Source organism: Corapipo altera, unplaced genomic scaffold (genome assembly GCF_003945725.1).
Source record: "Corapipo altera isolate COAL_440 unplaced genomic scaffold, ASM394572v1 61411, whole genome shotgun sequence".
Lineage (NCBI taxonomy): Eukaryota > Metazoa > Chordata > Aves > Passeriformes > Pipridae > Corapipo > Corapipo altera.
The window spans coordinates 29,566,339-29,587,287 of NW_020884875.1; the positions used below are offsets into that span (position 1 = coordinate 29,566,339).

Here is a 20,949-nt window from a genome sequence, read left to right on the forward strand (position 1 = left end):
AACTTCCTTAAAATGGTGCTGAAATTTAGACAGAAAATATTTTCAGAATGAAAAACTAGGTTTGCATCTCAGACTGTTTCTCATTTTTCCCAATGATTTTGTGTTGAGCAATGAATAATATTTTGCTGAAGGTTTCTTTGGCCTTTACACAAGTACTATAAATTAACTCATTAAAGGGAATTATTTTAGGGCAGCAGTACTGGGTGTGTGTTTAAAGTCTTATGGTGATGCTTCAAGTGTATGCCCTCTTTTCATCAGCAGTTTTAACAAGGAGTTTGGCTTAAAAGAAATGAAACACAAAACGAAAAACCCCAAGCCTGTGGTGGTCAACCATCACCTATGAGCCAGTCTGCTGCTGTTTGTAAGATTGCATTCTGAGCTGTCTGAATGAGAAACCTTTTTTTTTGTGTGATATTAAAAGAAAAAATCTTATTTAGAAAGAAGAGAAAAAAATCTCTTTTAAATTGTTTTTGTTCTGTATCTAAACAACAGAACAATGCTGAGTATGAGGGCCATGATCACCGTTGCATATTACACAAGTCACAACAGAGACATTTTTTATCTCACACCAGCATAATGTAGGTTTTGTGTATGAGGTTAACCTCTGGATCTACTTCTTGGCCAAAGTAGACAGTGTGGGAGGAGAACAGCAAAAAGGATAAGAGCTAGTAATAGTAAAGTTGTTTAAGTTTGTTGGGTTCTTGACAGTAAACTGTTTTATATGTATTACTTATGAAGAGGCCAACTTTAGGCAGTGGTGTTGGACTAAATAAAATAGTGTTTGTGCAGATGTTAGACATACTACCCCCAACATGCTGCAGGTAAATAGTAACTATCATGAAGATATTTTCAACATTTAGCACTGGAAAAGTAAGCATATCTAGTTAAAGTTTAGTGTGGAGAACTAGGCAGTAGTTTAACCCTTTTCAGCATTTATTGTGAGAATGTGTCTTGTCTGTACTGGACTTTGAAACTTGTTAATTAAGCTTGTGCTTTGGAAATATGCCTGTTGTCACCCTACAAATATCTGTAAGCCTGTGATGTGGTATAGTGCATGCTGGTAAATATTTAGTATTATTAAATGTTCAGGATGTCTCTCTTTGTAAGCACTGGAGCCCCTGTTTAATTTAACGGTGTTCTTGGTCAGAAGCACTTTTTTTTTTGAGAAACCGTGAAAATGCCACTTGTGGGTTGTATATTATCCTCCTGTTTCACTTTCAGTAGATGTGAAAGGAATGAAGAAACAGGACTCGTTATTTACTTTCTGTGAGAACCTTTTGTATTGAATCTCAAAATTATGGCATCTTTCATCCATGTCAAGATTAAACCTCTCTAAATTGCACAGAAAGTAATAATCAGGGAAGTTACCATAACAGCATCAGCCTCAGTCACCACGTTATTATTTAATGTATTTCAGTTGAAATTTGTGCTGTTATGGGTATCATTGTCTTGAAAATGATAGGTAGTTAAGGATTTTATTTTTAAAGCAAGCATACCAAATGAAAATATGCTACAAGACGTTGATAGCTGGAATAAAAATATCTACGTAACTTCTTAGTGCATTACTAGCGGCTTTTTAGGGGGGGTTTTAGCTTAAGGAAGGATCTGATTTTCTTGAGATTTGAGCTTCAAGGAGGTAATCGTCAAAGCAGAGAGGGCATTGTGTTTTAAGTGTGGATAATGCATATTTTATGAATGTACATGGTACGTTAAATATGAACCAGGTAAGAAATCATAGTTTAGGTAAATGAACAAGGACAGAGCCTACTTTACTCAGCCTCAGTGAAGGAGTCAGTGAAAATTTAGACAGATTACCCAGTTCTTGCTGTCCACTGACTACAAAGAGGTATCAAGGGAAGCTTTTCTTCCAGCTTAGTCTCCTTGAATTTTCCTTTATGCCATCTGCTTTGACACAAACTGCTCCCAGATCTGAGCCCATCTTAGCAGTATAGAGGTTTTAATTAAAGAAATCAAATTTTAAGGATTGTCTTGTGATGTTTCGTATTTGAGTTCTTTTTAGCTTTGATCCTTTTTCCCTTTGGCAGCACCAGAGAGAAGGGATTCCTCCCTCCTGGGGAGCCCAGGCGTTGCTGACACAGCTCCAAGAAGGAAGAGAAGACAAAGGGCAGCAAAACCTGCTGGGACAGGGCCTAAGGTGGCAGCTTATGAGGCAGAACAACCACCTGAAGAAAAGTAAGCAGTTTTTAAATGTATTTAAATGTTTTTATACCTAAAGAAGTTGTAGGATTTGTTGTGTTCCAAACCCAACTGATCATGGTTGGGGTTGGTGACCTCCAGAGGTCCCTTCCAACCTCATCACCCTGTGGTTCTGCCTGTGAAGTTTCAGTGGAAATCAAGTCACAATACCATGTTTAATGGACCAGAATGGATTTCTTTTGAAAATAAAATCATGGGGGAGAAAAAATCATTTGGAAACATGAGTGTCAGAATTTGTAGCACTTGTAGGTATTTTTCTTCTTATCCCAATTTCGACTTCCGGAAATATTTTCATGTGGTCTGGGAGGTGCTTAGTTATGCAGAGTATTACCTCAGAGCTGCAATATGGTTAGTGGTATTTCTTTAAAATATATAGCAAATTGTATTTGAAAATATTTATAGTCCATTTTTGTCTGTAATATTCCATGGATAACAAACTCTTTAAACAGATAGGAACACAAGTATATTACATAGACATTTCCCGTGATTAGCAAAGATTTCTGTTTAAATAAACAAGAGAATTATCTTTTATTATTACATTTTGATGTAGAAGATTGTGGCTTGATGCCAGCTAGGAATGTTTAAATTTACAATCCTGTTTTTTTAGTTAAAAAATTATATTTTTTTTGAATGATGTAGAAAAATATCAGATTCTACTTTTTCTGTTCTTTTACAGTACATTGCAATGAAAAATGCCCATTCCCCATTATATGTTGTCCATTTAATTTTGAAAGTCTGCGTGTCTTTGGCTGAAATTCAGTTTCACTTTTTTTTAGTCTTGATTGTTGAAGCAAAACCTATGGAGGCAAATTATTGCAGAGGAGTATAGAAAGGTCTTGGACTGAGTAATCTTCTGTTTATTAATATCTGAGTCCTCTATGTAGGGGAATGACTAAGAAAATACTGATATTTTTGTTTTAATTCCCTTAAGTAGGGCAAATTTTAGAAAAAAACCAGAGCAGTTAAGTTATTCTTCTATACAATCAAGTTCTAATAAGATTACAGATCAAGTCACAGCTGAACCTGAAGAGTGTCTCTTCTTCTGGGCTATAATATAATTAGTTATATTTTAAGGCTTAGGCTATGGAACATCCATTCTATCAGTCTCTGTTCTCCTTTTTTCCCTTTGCACTATGTGGCAGTGGTTGTTCTTTGGTTAACTAAGGAGATACAAAATCTCTGCATTTACCTGAAAAATTACAACAGCCGAACTGTAACAATTTTCACTTTTCTGATTATTTTTCCCAGCGTCCTTGAGGGTTTTTGAGCTTCATCTTCAGTCTTTTGCCAGCTCCTAATCAAGTTTTCAGTCAACTTACTTGGCTAATAATTTTCACTTCTCTCCAGCCTGTCAAAAGTAGGGAGATGTGGAATTAGCACCAGTTCACAAATATAGGTGTTCCTTTTTTATGAAGCCTCTCCAGTAATTTCTGCTTATGCAAAGCCAGATCCTACGTGGTACAAAAAGGCTTTATCTTAAGCTGACAGGATGTTGGGGTCCTGCCCAGAAATGTTTTCCAGTATTGTGTCACTGAGCAAAAAAATAAAATTACTAATTCCAAGCAAACCACCCCAGCCTGCTGGGGCGGCAGGGAGGCAGGGGGGGAAGTTAACCTCAGAATTCCTTCACCTCTGGAAGGGCTCCATCACAAACATGGGATATGTGCAGCCCTTGGAAGCGTGTCATGGTTTTTCTGCTTGGCAGGAGGATCAAATGACAGATTGTGATCACGTTTGCAAATGCACGAACGATCCCTTGTTTCTGAACACTCCTGCATAGACCTGCAGAAGGAGTTGGTTCTTTAATGTAAATGCTAATGTAAATGCTTTATAAATAAGGTGCAGTTGCACAAAACCATATCCAACAGTCCTTGCTTTAACAAATAAAGCTTATTTAGAATTATTTTCCATTTGAAATTTTGGTGACATCACTGGTGATCATTTCATGTTCACCAGGGCTGTCACAAGCCAAACATCAGGAGCCTAATACTGTCTTTATGTTATTGCATCAAAAATTGACTCATAAAAGATCTTAAATCAGACAAAAAAAAATACCTCGTCTTCAAAGGAATCAACCAAGTTTTCCTTTTCTCCTTGCCTTTCAGATTGTTTTTAAAAACACAGTTTTTCAACAGTCATTGTTACATAGAAATTATGTCCTTAACTTCTACATATTCCTTGTAAGATTTTAAAGTATGCAAAGAAAGTAGCATTTATCTTGAAATAAAAAGCGTCTAAAGTAAATACTGAGTCATGAAAACTGAAAGGGTTCTATTTCTGCAAATATTTTAGATTTATGGATGTTGTAGCTAGTTATGTGGCAATTCTCTAGTCCTTTGGAATGAAAACATATTCTTAGATATGACCAAGAACACTCAGAAGAATGCAAATAAAGATCTGTTTGACATAGAAATTAGAGCAAAAGGAGTGCTACCTTTCTCATGCTTTGTGTGTGGGTGCGGTGGCAGAAAAGGCAGTTGAATTGTGTTTATCCATGTAGACATCTAGTATTACATTGGCAATTTATTCAAGGGCTAAATCAACATTTTTAATGGAACTTGGCAATGTGCTTTGGATAATATGAAGCTTAGTGAAAGTAGCCATGAGATCAGCAAAGAGGTGAACTAGGATTTGTGGAACAAGGTTGCTAAATGAACTGTTTAATTATTTGCTGAAATAAAGATGTACTTTAGGATAAAGCAGAAATTTAGGATAATTACTTGGTCAGTGAACTGTCAAGATTTTGAGGTTTATCCGGCTCTCTAGCACATTGTTTTTCAAATCTGATATTCAATGAAAGGAAATGCTTCCTTAGGCAGACAGATGTTACTTTTAGTTAATAACAGTTGAACTGTGGCTTTTAATTTACACATTTTAAGTGTGACAAAGGATGGATCTTGCAGTTCAAAACATGACTGAGTCAAGAAGTTAAATAAAATTATTCTGATTCCAGTAAACTGTGATGGTATTGATGCAGCTTTAACTGTAACTTAATATATGGCAATTTCCTAAGGTGCAAAGCAGAGATAATATATAAGTCAAGTTAAGATGCAAATTCTACTTTTCACAATTTACATTTCATAATTGGAGTGGAGAAATTAATGAGAGTGTTCCCAATCCACAGTTAGAAATTGTGCTTATTAACCAAATCTCTCTGGGGGCTGCATATGAATGACACCATTAGCCATGTGGAATATGCATTCAGTAGAGAGGCTTAAGTGTAGGGCCTCTCAGCCTGAATCCTGTAGATAATTGGATGTTTCTATAATATCTTCACTTTGAAAGTATTTGAACCTATTTGAGAGTAGACAGTACCTACTGAGGATGGCAAATTTTTTGATATAATGTTAAAAATTAAGCATGGTCTGTAGTCACAGAGTACAGTGGAACAGAGCTGGAGCCTCTGTAACTAAAAGTAAATCAGGAAAAAGCCTCCCTTTCTAGTGCAACTTACAGCTTTTACTTTGCTTCCACGAGGGAAAAATTCCATCTTTCTGCTTTGGTTTAACAAAATTGGTTTTATTTAATGAGTTAAGAAAAGCAAAAGCTTTCCTTTTTTTTCTGTCCGTCGTTTTTTACTAATAAAGGATCTAGTTTTATGGTCCTTATTCACACATGGATTTCCTCGGAGGAAGGCTTTCCTGGATAATTTCTATAAGTTACTCTATGTATTTCAAAGTATAATCCATTCCAGCTGCTCAGTAGTGTTCCTAATTTCTCTACTATTTAATAATATACATATACACACACATACATACAATTGGCAGAAGTGGTTTGGGGGAAGGCATCTCAAATACAGGAAAAACATTATTATGGATGCAAATGTGCTGGATTCTCCTGAGATGAAGACTAGAGAAAACCAAAAGATATTATTATACAGGAATTGTTTCATAATTTTGAGAAGCAAGTGTTAGGAAGTACTTTTAGTTCAATTGACTGAAGAATAACAGGTGTTATTTGCTTTTATACATGAACGCTGCTTTTTCAGAGAGCTCAAAGGGTTCAGCATATTTTTAGGGTTATCAGCAGCATCCAAGTAAATAAAAAAACCCCATATCCGGACTGGTGACTGCTTATTTGGAAGTCCCAGGAGTTACCAGGGGGTGTTTTGTGCTACCTGCATTGCCACCAATTGCTCCATCAGAGGAGGCCAAACAGAGAATGTAATTTTTACTTTAAACATGATTGTTACAGTCCTCACAACTTGGTGTTTGTTCTTGACTTCAGGGCCTGATTAAAGTTAGTCATGTATGTAATTGTGGGTAGAAGGGGCTGCTGCACAGTTTTTGCCTGTTAATGATAAATGTGGGGGTTTTTTTCAGTTTTCATACTCTCTTGCTGTACCTTCAAAGGGTTTTTAGAGTCTTCATCCCAGTACTGTAATAAGCTGGACTTGTCTTTCTTTTGATAACCTTCCACCCCCTTAAAAGTACTCAGAGCCTGTCGTGAGCCAGGAGCTCCCTGGGGATCCTCTCTCTGCATTTGTTTAATTTACTGCTTGCGGTTCACATTTTTAAAATCCTAATGCAACGTTTATTTAAAGTGTGGTTTGCCACCACCAATGACTCAGGTAGGAGAAACCATAAATTTGTATCAGAACTGGGCATTCTCAGAGGGTTACACACAGACATGGGGGTTTTTTTCTGTCTCACACAGCAACTAATTCTTCTTATAAAAAAAGTTTAACCAGGTAAAATTTGGATCCCACTGAAAATGATACCATAACCTTCCATGCTGCAGAGGGGATATATAGATTGCCCCACAGTTACCTCCCTTTTAAAGAAGGACATATTTAAGAGTTCATGTTGACATGTCACTTTTTTATTTATTAACTGTATTTACATCATTTATTACAATAGGAGAGAACTTGTTGTGACAAACACTGTAGTCACTGGTGTATCAGTGAGTCAGTGCACTGTCTGTGTACAGCGGTGATAAACTCATTCCTGCCATAATAAATTTATGGAATGCAGTGTTTAGAAAGTTTTTGATGGTTAACTCATTCAGACTGAAATGTAGGCAAGTTAAAAAATCTCTTAGAAGAGACTCTAATGTGAGTATCAAAAAAAAAATTAAATAATTAAGGCATTCTGCTTCATGCTTGCTCAGCATTTTCTTATACTTTGGGATGGCTTCTTTCTTTCCTTCCTTCCTTCCTTCCTTCCTCCCTCCCTTCCTCCCTCCCTCCCTCCCCCCCCTTCCTCCTTTCCTTTTGATTATAATATTGCAGAAATAGTACAAAAAATGAAATATTTGCAAAAAAGTGGTTGCAAAAAACATTCTGGAGTCATTCTATATTCAGCTGAAATGACTAAGGCAGAAATAAATATAGCAAAGTGCAGTTGTTTTAGTTGTTTTTCTCTTGGTGTCTCTCTGTGCAGTGTGTGTTAGTTTTAACTGAGCAGCAGATAACTAGGCTTTTGCCATCCACATGGGAAGGAGTGATTTATTTCTGTGGGAGGTGCAAGGAATTTTTATCCACAGACACCATTTCTCTTGACTCCCCAGGGAAAGGTGGGAAAATATGAAGACTGAAAGCCCTGGGCAGGAAAAAAATTAACATTATCTGCTGACCTCCAAGGCTGTAATTTCTCCCGAGGAAAGTCTCTCAGCTCTCTAGTTTGTAGCACATCTCACCGATTTTTGTCACTGGTAATAGCCCAATAATTGACTGCTGATGGAGAAGTTATTACTCTGTGAGACTGACAGGGCTGTACCCTCTGTTTTCTCAGGGCATGTTCTTTAGAGCAGGGTTTTACTGCTGTGACAAATATGGTGAGATATGTGTCTCCGATGATTCATCTATGATGTATTTCAGTGAGACTGGTGGCTGTGAGATTACAAGAGGATAGCTTAAAAAATGGAAACTGTGCCTTCTTCCATTACCTTTCTGCTAAACTTCTGGTGTTTTTCCCTGGCCTTTCTAACAAATGTTTTAAACTGGAGTGATGTTTGACCTGTACTTTGTATTTTAAGCTTCTCTTAGGTAGGTTGAGGGTTGGTATAGTTTAATTTATCACACTGAGCATCAGTTTCGTGATCCTGGCTGGGGTGTCTTGATGTGGAGGCCAAAAAATTTCTCCTCAGGAGTAAATTACAGTAAGAAGAAGGAAAGATGTGTGTGGTTGAGCTAACCAACAGTGCTGGAATAGTTGTTGGCTTTTGAAGTAGACCATGCTACAGTATTTTCAGTCTTTTGGTGGGAAGTTGAGAAAAGGAGATTGTGTTAAAAACAACAAAGAAGGCAATATTTGAAATTCCATGTGCATCTCTGTGATTAGCGTACAGGAGCCAAACATGCATTCTCTGTACTCACACTTCTTTAAAGGGCTCTTGATGGTGTCAATTAAACCTCCATTTCCTAAACCATCTTTTCAGATGGAATTATTTTCACATTATTTTTAATAGGGAGAAGCAAGTAATGTAGATACTTGAAATTTTCATTATGCTGTTGGCAGGAGATTAAGATTAGGCTGACGGAAAGCCTAAGTAGCCGTGCTTGCCAGCTCAGCCCTGATGTCAAAGATAGCATGGAAGAGAATGAGATGAAAGCTTGGCTATATTAATGAGATAAACTGCCCTAAATACCTGTTTTTATTGTTCTTTAGACTGATCATGAAATATTTCTTTGCTGGATTAAATTTGAGTATTCCATGTAGCATAACTGTCTGTGGGGAACAGTAATCCCTTAAATTATAACAGACCCCAGGAAATGAGCTGGAGAAAATCCCATACACAAAAATACATTGAAACTCAGGATATGGGAAAAGATTTCACAAGCTCCTGCAAATCCTCCTGCTCCATTGAAGTGATTGCTCAGTTCAGTGCACATTTCAAAATTCAGATTCACTGCATGAATCTTTTTATTTTTATTTGTCCGTTTTCTTCATGTTTTACCAATTAATCATCTTTTTTTTTCATCCAAAATGTCCCACCTGAGCAAAGCAGGGCTAAAAAGCTACCATTTCAATTTGGCAAGACTTTTCAATTTCTTTGTGCTAAAATAAGCGCTTAATCTTTTGCTTAAAAACCACAGAACTAAGTGCATAGAACTTATTTTTCCAATGGAGACATAAGTCATCGAACAGTGAAGGCTGTATCTAGATTTTCTATTTTTCTTCATCTGCTTAATTTCAGCTGATTACTGTTGACTGTGGAGACCAACATCCAGCCAATGAGAAATGTTGCATCAGACTTAGTTGTCCTTCTAGATCTCCTGTATGAGATGCATAAGGATCCTGTTGAAACGGAATGAAATACAGATATCAGGACATTTCCTTTTCCAGAATTCTTGAAATCTGTGGCAAAACCAGAGGAAAAGGAGAATGACTCCCAAGTAAACAGGCTTGTACTGCTGATTTTGTTTTAATCCTGTTTCTGCCTCATGAAGTAAGTCGATCTCTCAAAATGACTTGGAGAAGGAGAAAGAAAAGGTCCAGAGCACAGAAAAGGGTGAGAGGTGACACTGGACATGTTTCTGAGCGGAAAAAGGAGAGAGACCATGGTGAGAGGCACTGACTGTGCATTCGTTTTCCTATTTACCACTTCTATATATTTTCCCCCAAAGCAGTAAATCAAGCACTTGAAGCCAGTGACAATGAATTTCCAGTAATATTTAGAGCTATTCCCAAGTCTGGTCTGAATGGATAAATATTTGTAAATTTACATGCTGTGACTAATACATACAGAATGAGCAAATGCACTTTCATGGTCAGTTGAAGGGACTCATCTGTTTCTGTCAACTTGTGTCAGAATTCACCATGACATTAATTACGATCCTTTTTGATGGGTTCTACATCTGTGGGAGGGCACATAGCACATACTTATGCATCAGTTCAGAAACTTGTACAATAAGAGGAAAAGTTGCACAAATCATGTCTCTCTTAAATTAATTTAACTACCATTCAATCTACTTTAGCATAATTAAAAACGAGCTTATTAGAAGCTGCAGGAGGTATAGAATTAGATTAGTATGATCCTTGTTTAAATTCAATATTGCTGACACACTTCCTTGATTACTTAATAACACTTAAAATAATTCCTTACTTTATTCATCTGTCAAACCATTCATAACAATTTTCATGTCACTGTTGCATCACTCAAGCTTGAACATACAACCAGTAATTTTAAAATTAATTACATGCTTGTATTTTCTTCAGATTGTTTACTGCATGTCAACTCATATAAGTGGGCTTGGTATAAAACTAAAGGAAAATGGTCAGTATGAAAAAACAATCAGCAACAGAGTCAATAGTAAATAGCAGAAGTGAAATCAAATTAAATTCTCTTTTCAAAATTATTTTAATCAAGGTACTAAGGTGAATTAAAATCTAAGAGTAGTCAATCTAACCATTGACATCAATTTTTCATCTTCTATATTTAGAATGAACACAGTAACAAGGACTAAAACTGAGGAACAGGGACAAATGTGGGTGTAAACACTACTGTTTGGGGAGGGTATGTTTCATTCTAGGTTTCATTCTAGAAAGAGATGAGATTTCTCATGTACTTTTTTAAAAGCTGTTAATTATTAAAGAGTATGGAAATAAATATTTTATATACCATTTATGTAGAAACCAGAAAGAGAATTTGACATGAGAGACCTTTCTGCTAAATTAAAAAATGGTGCCTCTGTCCTTGTGTTTATCTAGAAAAGATAGAGTAAAGAAAGTATTTAACATGAGAAGATAATCTGTTTAAAAAGCTGCTAATTGTAGAAAGATGTTGAAAGAAATTTGATTTATGTTTTAGAACATCTGTTCCCAGAGAGTGTTCACTGAATTTAGTGAGAGTTTGGAAACAGGTGATTCTTTTCCCCAGTATTGAGGACTTATCCACATACTATTTAAAATTACCAGCTTCTGAATTACTCTTTGGCCACAGGTATAAAACTCTTACTAACACCTAGTTCACATGGTGATCTTTCCCACCCCATATTTATAAGAAACACTACAGAATATTTTCACGGGGTTATTTTTTAGTCAGAGAGGAAAATGGTACATTATTCATCACTTCAGTGTTCCGCCACAACTCTCTAAACCCTGAACTTGCACCAGTGTAAAACCGAAGTAAAGTGATGATAAACCTTGTAATTTAGTTTCTGGTGGTGATGTGAACCATCCAGAGTGTTATTGCTTTAGCCTCTCTGGAGTTGCTCCCTGGATAACTATTAGACTACCTGAACAAAATTCTATTGTTAATAAACAATCCTGAAAAATTATGTCTTTTAACTGAAAATCCTCAGTCCTTTAGGCTAAAATACACCATTAAATAAGAAAACATTTCTACAATAGTAAACCTACTGGATTTGGTGTTTGTCACAGATACAGAATTATTTATCTATTCAGGTGCTATGCAACTGTTAAACTATTCTGAAACACCAGGTTAAGAAAGAATATCTTGGCATACATACTCTCCTTTAGTTGTGTATCTGTGTAGCTACAGTATTGACTAAAGATGGTAAATGAAACAAAAATCAGATATACCCAGTTGTATTGACAAAATTCAAAGTGATAGAGTCTGAGCAACTATTTCAGTTCAAGTAAAAACAGGTTTGAAGATGCAAACAGAAGATGTCTGAATAAAAATAAAATATTGTCAGGATATGATGAGTTACCCATTGACTCTAAATGTTTCAGGATACTTTGTGAACTCCGAAGTTTTAAAAACAGACAAAACCATTAACTTTATATCCATGTTATTCAGAGCAATCCCAGAGCTAATATAAGCAAAATGTCCAAACCAGTATCCTCCAACCAGTGATAATGGTGGGGGAGAGAAGCAAGGGGAGAAGATATATCTAAAGACATATCAAGTTTGTCCAACTTCTCCTTGGTGCAGTTGTTGTCCTTCCAAAATCTGGGAGCAGCAAGGGTTGTCTGGGCCAATGAGTCCTGTTTGTGGCCAGGTGGTGGCTGACCAGGCTAAATTAAATTAATACTAAATTAAGTATTACCTAACAAAGGTAAAACTTAAAACAGCAGGAGGCTTAGAAAAATTATGTCAGGGCACTGAAATAAATGTGGATGGGGTTGTAAGATCTGGAGGGTTTGTGATGAGGTGGAATTGAGTGTTAGAGGGATATAGTGTTGCCCAAATGAGCCTTTATTTGCTCATTTGTGTAAGAAAGGCCTCTGGTCTTCTCTTTGTCTTCCTGCTTTCTCCTCTGCAGTGTAAGACTTGAAAGGTATAGAACAACTATTGCCTTCTGCATGCCTGATATGCATCTACACCTTTTCTGCTCCAGATAATACCCAATCAACCATCACATCTGAGGACAGGAGGAGGAATGCTTGCTAGGCTGTTTAATGAGGATGACTTGATGCAGGATGTTGCCAGAGACCACAGTCCTCAGCTTACATTTTCTCTAATGAAATTATTTGCAAGGTTGAGATGTTTCCTCGTGCTGTTCTAACCTTTTCTTAGGCTAGATTTCAGAAAAAAAAAGAAAGTCAATGTTTCATGTTACCCTAAGATATTGTTAGCCATACACTCCTCTTTTTCATGGTTCCTTGCATACCACACCCAGCTCTTCACTGACTCCTGTGACTTGACATTTCTCCTTTGCTAAAAATATACAACATATTTCTTTATTATTTCTAATCTTTTCTGTTGCTGAGGTCCCTTTGCAAAGCCAACTCTTATGTAGATAGGTCACACTGAATATGATGATACATGTTATTTTCAGACACTATTTCAGTTTCATGGTACATCAACCAAAATACATCTTCCTATCCAAAAGAGAAATATGCAAGTGAAAGAAAAAGCTGATTTGAGGGAGATTTGTATTAGTAAAATTAATAATCAAGATTACAGATGGTAAACAGGCTTGAATGTTGCTAGCCAGGTAAGTTTGCATATCCTGTGCAAGCCTTTCAAATTGCTTGAACCATCTTGAATCTAAGCTGACTGTTCATATTTCCATTTCACATCCTCACTTTTTTACTAGGCATTCCTATCTTCAGTGATATTTAAGCACAGTACTTAGTTTTAAGCATTCACCTGGTATTTCTCTAAACACCGTTACCTGAGCATTAGAAAGTTGAGTCTCAGCTAGTGCTTCCAAACCATTAACCTTAAAATTTCTGTCACACCTGAAAGTGCTGTCCTTAGTAGAGCACCAACATTCTAGACGTAATTGAGTTCCCTGCTTTTACATATATTTCTTGGCTGAGCATTGACAAGACCTTTTCATCTTGAAAACTTTCCAGCTCTTGGACTTAGCCAATTTGACATGGAATTTGGAAAATGAGTCGGGGTAGAGCCTGATGCTGCCTGCATAAAGGTGCACCTGTGTGGAGGTTAACTTGCTGTCACCTGACATCTCCAAATATTATTCCTCTATTGTGTGTTCTTACAAAGGTAGATTGTCTCATGTAACACAGTCTCCACTGTCTCCCAGAGCAGAATGTGACTGACTTAATACATATGAAGAAAAGAGGAAGAAAAGAGAAATCAAATTATTTTTCTGAGCAATGTCACTTAAATGTTTAGCTGATGGAAACAGAAATATAAGATCCACAGCTGCAAGTTTTTTGTCTTGAGGCAGCTCATAGCCTTGGCAGTAGCATCCTGGAATAGCTTTTAGAATCCAATCTACCATGTTTATGGTGTCTTAATTCAGATAATTGCCTCACCCCATGTTTAGGGCTGGCCCAAGATAAGGTAGATCCTGTCTGACATGAGGGTTCTGCAGGACACACCGAAGTGGGCTCTTGGTAGACCAAGCTCATCTGGAGATTTCAATAATTTCTTTTCTTTTTTTTCCCCCCAAATTTTTTCAACATTTTTTTCAATAATTTTCAGTAATTGAATAATTAATTTACAGGTCATTGACTTAGATGTGTCAAAACACAATTGAACTGCATTATTCCAAGTGAATATTTGAGATTATTTGTAAGCTTCTATGACAAGAACTGTAGTTTTGAAAGCCTGCTACTCTTCATACTTAAGACTATGTAGAGTAGAAGAAATTAACGAAGGTCAGGAGAGTGACAGAACATAAGCAGGGTCCTCAGTCTTTTATAAATTCTTACAGACACTATTAACATGTTAATTCTGCATTTGGGTTATCATGGATCTATTAATACAGAATAATTTGCAAGTCTTAGAGAAGAAGGTGGATTGTTGTTTTTTGTGTTGTACTGCTGGGTGTTATTCCTAAAGACAGTTTTGCACCAAGCAAAATAAATTTTCAGTTAGCCAAGGAAGGAATCTGTGCTGCAGGACAGGATATTACTGGGATATAATTGACAAATTAATGTTTTATTATAAATGTGCAAGCAAGAAACCTCCCTGGACTTCTGTCTTTTTATTCTCAGCAACAGGAAAATTTTAATTTATACTCTTTCACTCTCCTTCCATATTTTACCTTGTTTTCAGTACAGTGCCACATTTATTTTCTCACTTTTCTTCATCTTTCAGCAAAATGAATTTTCCTTCCAGTAACCGAGCTGTCAGAGAAATTGTGATAAAATTTATATTAACTTGAAAGGGAACCAAAGGAGCAATCCACATTAAAACTATACAATAGCAGTTCCATATTCCATCTGTATACAAAGCTTACATGAGAATTCCTTAACAATGCCAACTCTGAAGCTCCTGTTTTTTATTTTAACACTCTATAGTTTCACAAGAATTTTGCTCTAGATACCGTTGTACACAAATTAAATGAAGTGGTGCAGGGCTTCAGCACCAAGCAAGTATTCAAGGAAAAAAATTGAATATGTTGACAATAAATACCTGTTTAATTGGGTAAATAGGACAACCTCCTCACTGAATGATGATTGACACAGGATAAAGCTCTCTAGTGTTTAATTATAAATGAACTGACATCACAAGGATGGTGCAGATGTGTGACAAGGTCTTAAGCAGCAGCTTCAATTTTATTAAAAAGCACTTCAGAAGAAAACCTAATTAGACATAAGCAGTGCATGGATATAGACAGGGCACAGAAAATTCTTGGTCTGTTTAGAGACTGGAATGAATAAACTGTCAGGAGGTTAGACGTACAGAGACCAGTGGTTTCCCCCTGCTTTCCTAAAATTAAAGTTGTGTCTCACAGTGGCTGGACTTGACCATTTGTCTACTCACATGTGCTGGTTTAAAAGTTAACCAGCAGGGGAAATGAACTCAAAAGAGAGATTATAAGTCAGAATAACAATTTAATAAAATAATACAATAAGTACAGTTGTGCAGACAAACAGTTGGTCTTAACCCACAAAACCCAAATGTATAACCCAGCACCCTGGGGCATAAACAAAGTGGTGTTCCTTGGACCCCCCCCGAGTCCAAAGTAAAGGGAGAGGGGAAAAACCTGCTGGTGGGAGAGCTGCTGCAGTCTGGTCAAAAGTGTTGATTGCAGTCCAGTTGAGGGTGGTGGTCTCAGTCCTGCTGAGAGCGGTGAGCTGCAGTCTGGCTGAGAGCGGTGAGCTCCAGTCTGGCTGAGAGCGGTGAGCTGCAGTCTGGCTGAGAGCGGTGAGCTGCAGTCCTCCTCTGGATCCCACGAGTGGTGGAAAGGTTCCAAAACTCCAGGTTTATATATTCTCCAGCTCAGGCAGGAATGCTCAGTCCTTCCCTCAGAGTGGGGAATTCCATAAAAGGTTGCTCAGTCCTTCCCTCAGAGTGGGGAATTCCATAAAAGGGTATGAGGGTGCTCAGTCCTTCCCTCAGAGCAGAGAATTCCATAAAAGGGCATGAGGACAGGAACATCCCCCCACCTCGCAGGCCTCTACTGACAACAGTTTCTGGGAAATTGCATGGAAGGCTATAGAATACACAGTTTTGGGCTACACCCATCCAATGATGAATCGGTCCCAGCTGGTCTAACTAGGACACCACACCAGTTTCTGTCATACCTTCCAATCCAGAGAGACACCTATCAGTGTTCCACCACACCAATCTTTACCTACAGGGACATTCCCAAAGTCACAAGTTGTGGCACAATTTGAACAGTGTCCACCTTGAGCATTGTCATGTTTTCTGATGCTGCGAGGAGACCAGAAAACTTAGTCCAGCTTCCTTTTGCCCAGCAAAATTCCTTCTTGCTCCTGCCTGTTTCAGGCAGGTGGCTGTCCTATTTAAACTATAGACTGTCCTGTGAAGTGCTTTGGTCTCAGGGGCCAGGTGGATGAGCTTTCTCTGGTTGAAGGAGACAAAGGAATGAAGAGGGAGCTGAGCTATGGCTTATTTTCTTCCTGCTTGTCAGTTCAACTCACGATCAGGTGATTTAAGGAGTCAGTGGAAACTTCAGGCTGAGAAAGTTAGGGCTGTTTATCCTGGAGACCTCACAGCATGTTCCAGTGTCTGAAGGGGCTACAAGGAAACTGTGAGGGAAACTGTAGTGACAGGACAAGGGGGAATGGCTTCAAACTGATGGAGAGGAGGTTTAGATGGGGTATTAGGAGGAAATTCCTCCCTGTGAGGGTGGTCAGACTCTGGCAGAGGTTCCAGAGAAGCTGTGGCTGCCCCTTGGTCCCTGGAAGTGTCCAAGGCCAGGTTGGACAGGGCTTGGAGCAAACTGATCTAGTGGAAGGTCTCCCTGCCCATGGCAGGGGGTGGGACTGGATGAGCTTTAAGGTCCTTCCCATCCGTTCTGGGATCCTATGATTCTGTGAACTCTAGGGAAATAATCCACTCCATCTGTGTCTTTTACTTAGGCCAGTCAATCCCTTCATCTCCAACTGAAAAATAAGTCTGTCAGAATCATTTTTAATTCTGAGTTGCGTTTACTTTTAACTGCAAAGCCATCACTGAAATATTTATGCACTTTTTTTGGCTCATAACCTATTAATTAACAGCCCACACTTTGAAATAGTCACTTTTCCCTTGCTTTTCTATTTTAATGCTTATCTCTTCTTCCTCATACCTTCAGCCTGCTGAGCACATCCACTGCTTTTCCCTGAAGCTAATGCAAAAATTTAAAATTCAAATTACTGACAGAAGTGGATTGCTGTTCAAACAAGGCATCTAAATGTTCTCAAACACCTTGATGAGTTGTGCTTTCAGAGGGCATGAGATCAGTGAGATCTATCATGTGTTTTTATTTTATAGTCTCTTTCCTATCAATGGAGTTGTCTTCTACATAATCTCCAAAGCCCAGTCTGACAATTGCTGTAGTGTTTCGGCTACTTTATGCACTTACCTCTGAAATACAAGGAATAGAGTAATAAATACTGCATGTGTGACATGTGGTCCCTAGACTTACTAATCAACACAGAAGGTTAACTGTTTGCAGTTTACAATTCTCTCTTTGCATTTAGAAAACACAAATAGTTTCTCAGAAAAGCACTTAAGATATCTGTATTGTGCCATGTATTCAAGTATGCTATACAAATATTCATGATATTAAATGATGGAAAGCTATTTTACGGATGCCTTTATAGCCCTAACTAGAGAGTGACTGAAAATTTCTTATGTATCCGTTTGCTGTTTTAGTAATGAAAAAATCACATACAGCTCATTATCTGAATAAAATACATACTTAACAGAGTTCCAAGCAAGAGCATGAGCCTGTAGAAGGGGGATCACTTGGACTAGGGGAAAATTCTTTTTAACAGACACTTATCAATACAGTGTGATTAAATGGATGAGTATGGATAGTTACTGAGTCTAAATGGTTTTTGATGTATGGATGCAGCCTCTTCACTCAGTGTCATTAATTGTAAAAATCATTTGGAGGAGGATCCGCTTTTACCCTTTAAATGATTTGTTTATACCCTCATCAGTCAGTTGCACACTGAGCTACTGCAGTGGGCTCACCTGTTACAATCCTTCCATAGGGCCTCCAATTTCCTGGTTTTTAATCACACTATGTCATTGTGTGTCTGCCTTTCTGAGAGTTTAGTCAGAAAAAAGGTGAACCTAAAAACCCTAATTCTGTCAGAGTGAGTCCTCTGTTATTTCAGAAGGCAGCTCTTATGTTGGGCAGTGCCAGAACTACATGGGGCTGGAGCAAGCTGCTAGATTTTTACTTTTGTGGGTCGAAATTGAAATTTCTTACTATACCTTCACAGGACTTACTTTGACAGGTGATTTTTTTCCTATGTAGAAAACCATCCAACTAAAATCACAAGATGGCAGTTCTTAGATAACCTTCAGGGTTTTGGTAAAGATCTTTCGTGGTTCTGAGTCACAGGATCACAGAATATCTTGAGTTGGAAGGGACCCACGGGGATCATTGAGTCCAACCCCTGGCACTGCACAGAACACCTCGACAACTCCACTCTGTCCTTCAGAGCGTAGTCTAAATGTCACCCTTGGTGCTTTAACCACTTCCCTGGGCAAAATCTAAGCAAAATTTTGTCTGTATTTCTTTTGCATAGCATGGAGTTTTTTGCTTGAGAAACAAAAATTCATTTGGTTTGCCAGTGTGAAAGAATAATGATGGAAAATAGAATTACTGATCTCTCTTCCTGTGGTCACAGGAGCCATTAGAACTTTCATCAGAAGATAACTTCATAAAGAGGCAGTCTGCAAAAGCTTCAAGTCAACCCAAAAGGCAGTGACAACAACATAATTTCATCCTGATTTGGATTTTAGTCTGGGACATCCGTTGAGGTAGATGGAAACAACAGAAGATAGGAATCCACTGCGTCATGTGACTCTCTGAAAAACTCTCAGCATCCAGGGATAGAATGAGACAAGAACAGTAGGTCTTAGGAGACTCCACTGCTAAGAAACTTCACCTTTTCAGAAGCCACTCTTGATTTGGAAGGGAATGTGTCTCCTTTCCAAGGAAATAGTTTTTATGGCACAGTGTTAAAACACAGGCTGCATTTTTGGTGTGAATGGGAAGTTTTAGTGACATCCAGAACAGGATGCTGTAATGTGATATGTTGAGCTGGGGTGCATTGAAGAAGTCAGCACTCCTGTGATGCCCTGCTGAATCGACCAGTTTGAACTAAACTGGGCATGAATATTTGCATTGCTGCTTTAGGTTAGTGAAGGTATAATAATACAACAAGAAATGCTCAAAAATGCTGAAGACAGGCAAACAATACTTGAAGTGCAGCTGTGAGGAAGTACTCATTTGAGTTCTCAAATAAGGATTATTTTTGTATTTGTACTTGCTAGCAATCCACTATAATTCCCATTAAAAAAGCATTGTGACCAATCTATTGTTTTTAGAGGTGTTAGATGAGGATCTTAATGAATTAAAAGTGTACCACATTTTTCTGTGGAGAAAAGCTTTCATCTTCATTCCTTCCTGGGGAGAATGGTCACCTGCTAAATTGACCAAAATAAAGTGCTGAAAATTGCTTAATAGGAGGAAAAGCAATTTATCAGTAATCTGCTTCAGGCTTGCCAGAGGTGATTTCTCAGTTTGAGCTGTGGCTGCTGGAGCTCAGAGTTGATGGCAAATGAAAATGGGCAGGTGGAATTACTCAACATAAAACCTGCTTGCCAGGAGCTGCCTTCCCAGGAGGGAGGATTTTGGAAAGCAAAAGCACTGTTTAGTCATGTATCTTCCCTATGCTATCAGTAGAAGGAAGATGTGTAATCATCCATGACTGACAAGTTTAAAAAACCCTCTTCCTTCACCTTCCTTACAAAGTGTCAGAATAGGAAGTTTGAATTTCAGCAGAGTGAATATAGTGAGGTCAGGGCAGCTGCAGAGCACTAATCATTCTTCAGAAAAAGGCCACTCTGTGCTCTCAGTGTGAGACATTTCCCGTTCTCAGACATGCATTTCATCCCCTTTTTCTCTGGCCTTTGCAAGTGGATGGCTTAGTCACTCTGGAATTAACAGTTCCTGTATTCTAGACTTTGCTATAAGCTTGATTACGCAGGCAAATTATTGCAAAATAAGCTGGTTAATAAGTGAATTTAAAGAGAAGTGGTATTGCTCAAGTCTCTTGAGTTACACTCTTACTCCACAATTACCCCTTTTTGTGCTCCAGGTCTCCCTAGCTCCAGAGGAGACAAACTGAGACCCTGAGGATGCTCTTAGAGCACAAGAGTCTCCACCTGAGGAATTGTTCTTCTGTTGCTCTTCCTGGGTATTTCAAAAATAGAAAAGACTGTTTCAAAGACCTTTGAAAGACATTTTTTTTTAATCCAGTAAGCTTACTGATAGTGTTAATTTCTGGGAGGTAGTTCAGCCTGACCAGCTTTAAAAAAAAACTTCTCTAGAGCTGAGAAACTTGAGCATTTTTCTTGTTTGGAGCCAAAGCAATCTGATTTAAACTTTGCTTTATTCCAGGGCCTGGGTAACATTAGTAAAGTTATCTGTTTGCTGTGTAAACTGGTACTATATTTGGCATTCACCTATCTGATATGTATTTTTTAATATTTCTGCAGTTTAAGCCACAGGATTGCAGCACCAGCTAAAGGAAGTAACATTTGTGGTGCTGATCAACCTGTACACAGCACAGCTGGAGAAACAATGAGAAAAGTATTTAAATTATTATGGAAAACTTGAAGAGCTCTTATGAGAACTACAGGCTTCTGAAGTACAAGAAACTGTACCATATGTGAGGCTGACAGAGAGAGGCTTTTGGGGTGAATATAGTCCTTGGAGGAACTAGTCCTGACAGTTTATCAAAGGCACAAAGTAAGACAAACTGGGAAAAGTAAACAGAGCGACAGAGCTGCCTTTGTCGGGACAGGTTTGGGATACAATGGCTCATGTTGTTGTTGCTTCCTGAGGTGGTGATCCTGCTCCATCCCTGCTAGCCAAGAGCTTTTAGTGTGCCTGATTGCCCCCCTTTCATCTCCCTGCTCCTCTCTTCA

General features: G+C 38.0%; 1 protein-coding gene across 1 annotated transcript in view; it reads left to right on the forward strand.

Annotated features, from left to right (window-relative positions):
- Positions 1–20,949, forward strand: part of XRCC4 (X-ray repair cross complementing 4) — a 139,510-nt gene that overhangs the window by 85,104 nt on the left and 33,457 nt on the right. The window contains exon 8 of the mRNA XM_027634610.1: positions 2,046–2,193. Coding sequence (XP_027490411.1) covers positions 2,046–2,193 — 148 coding nt within the window. The remainder of the gene's footprint in view (positions 1–2,045; positions 2,194–20,949) is intronic.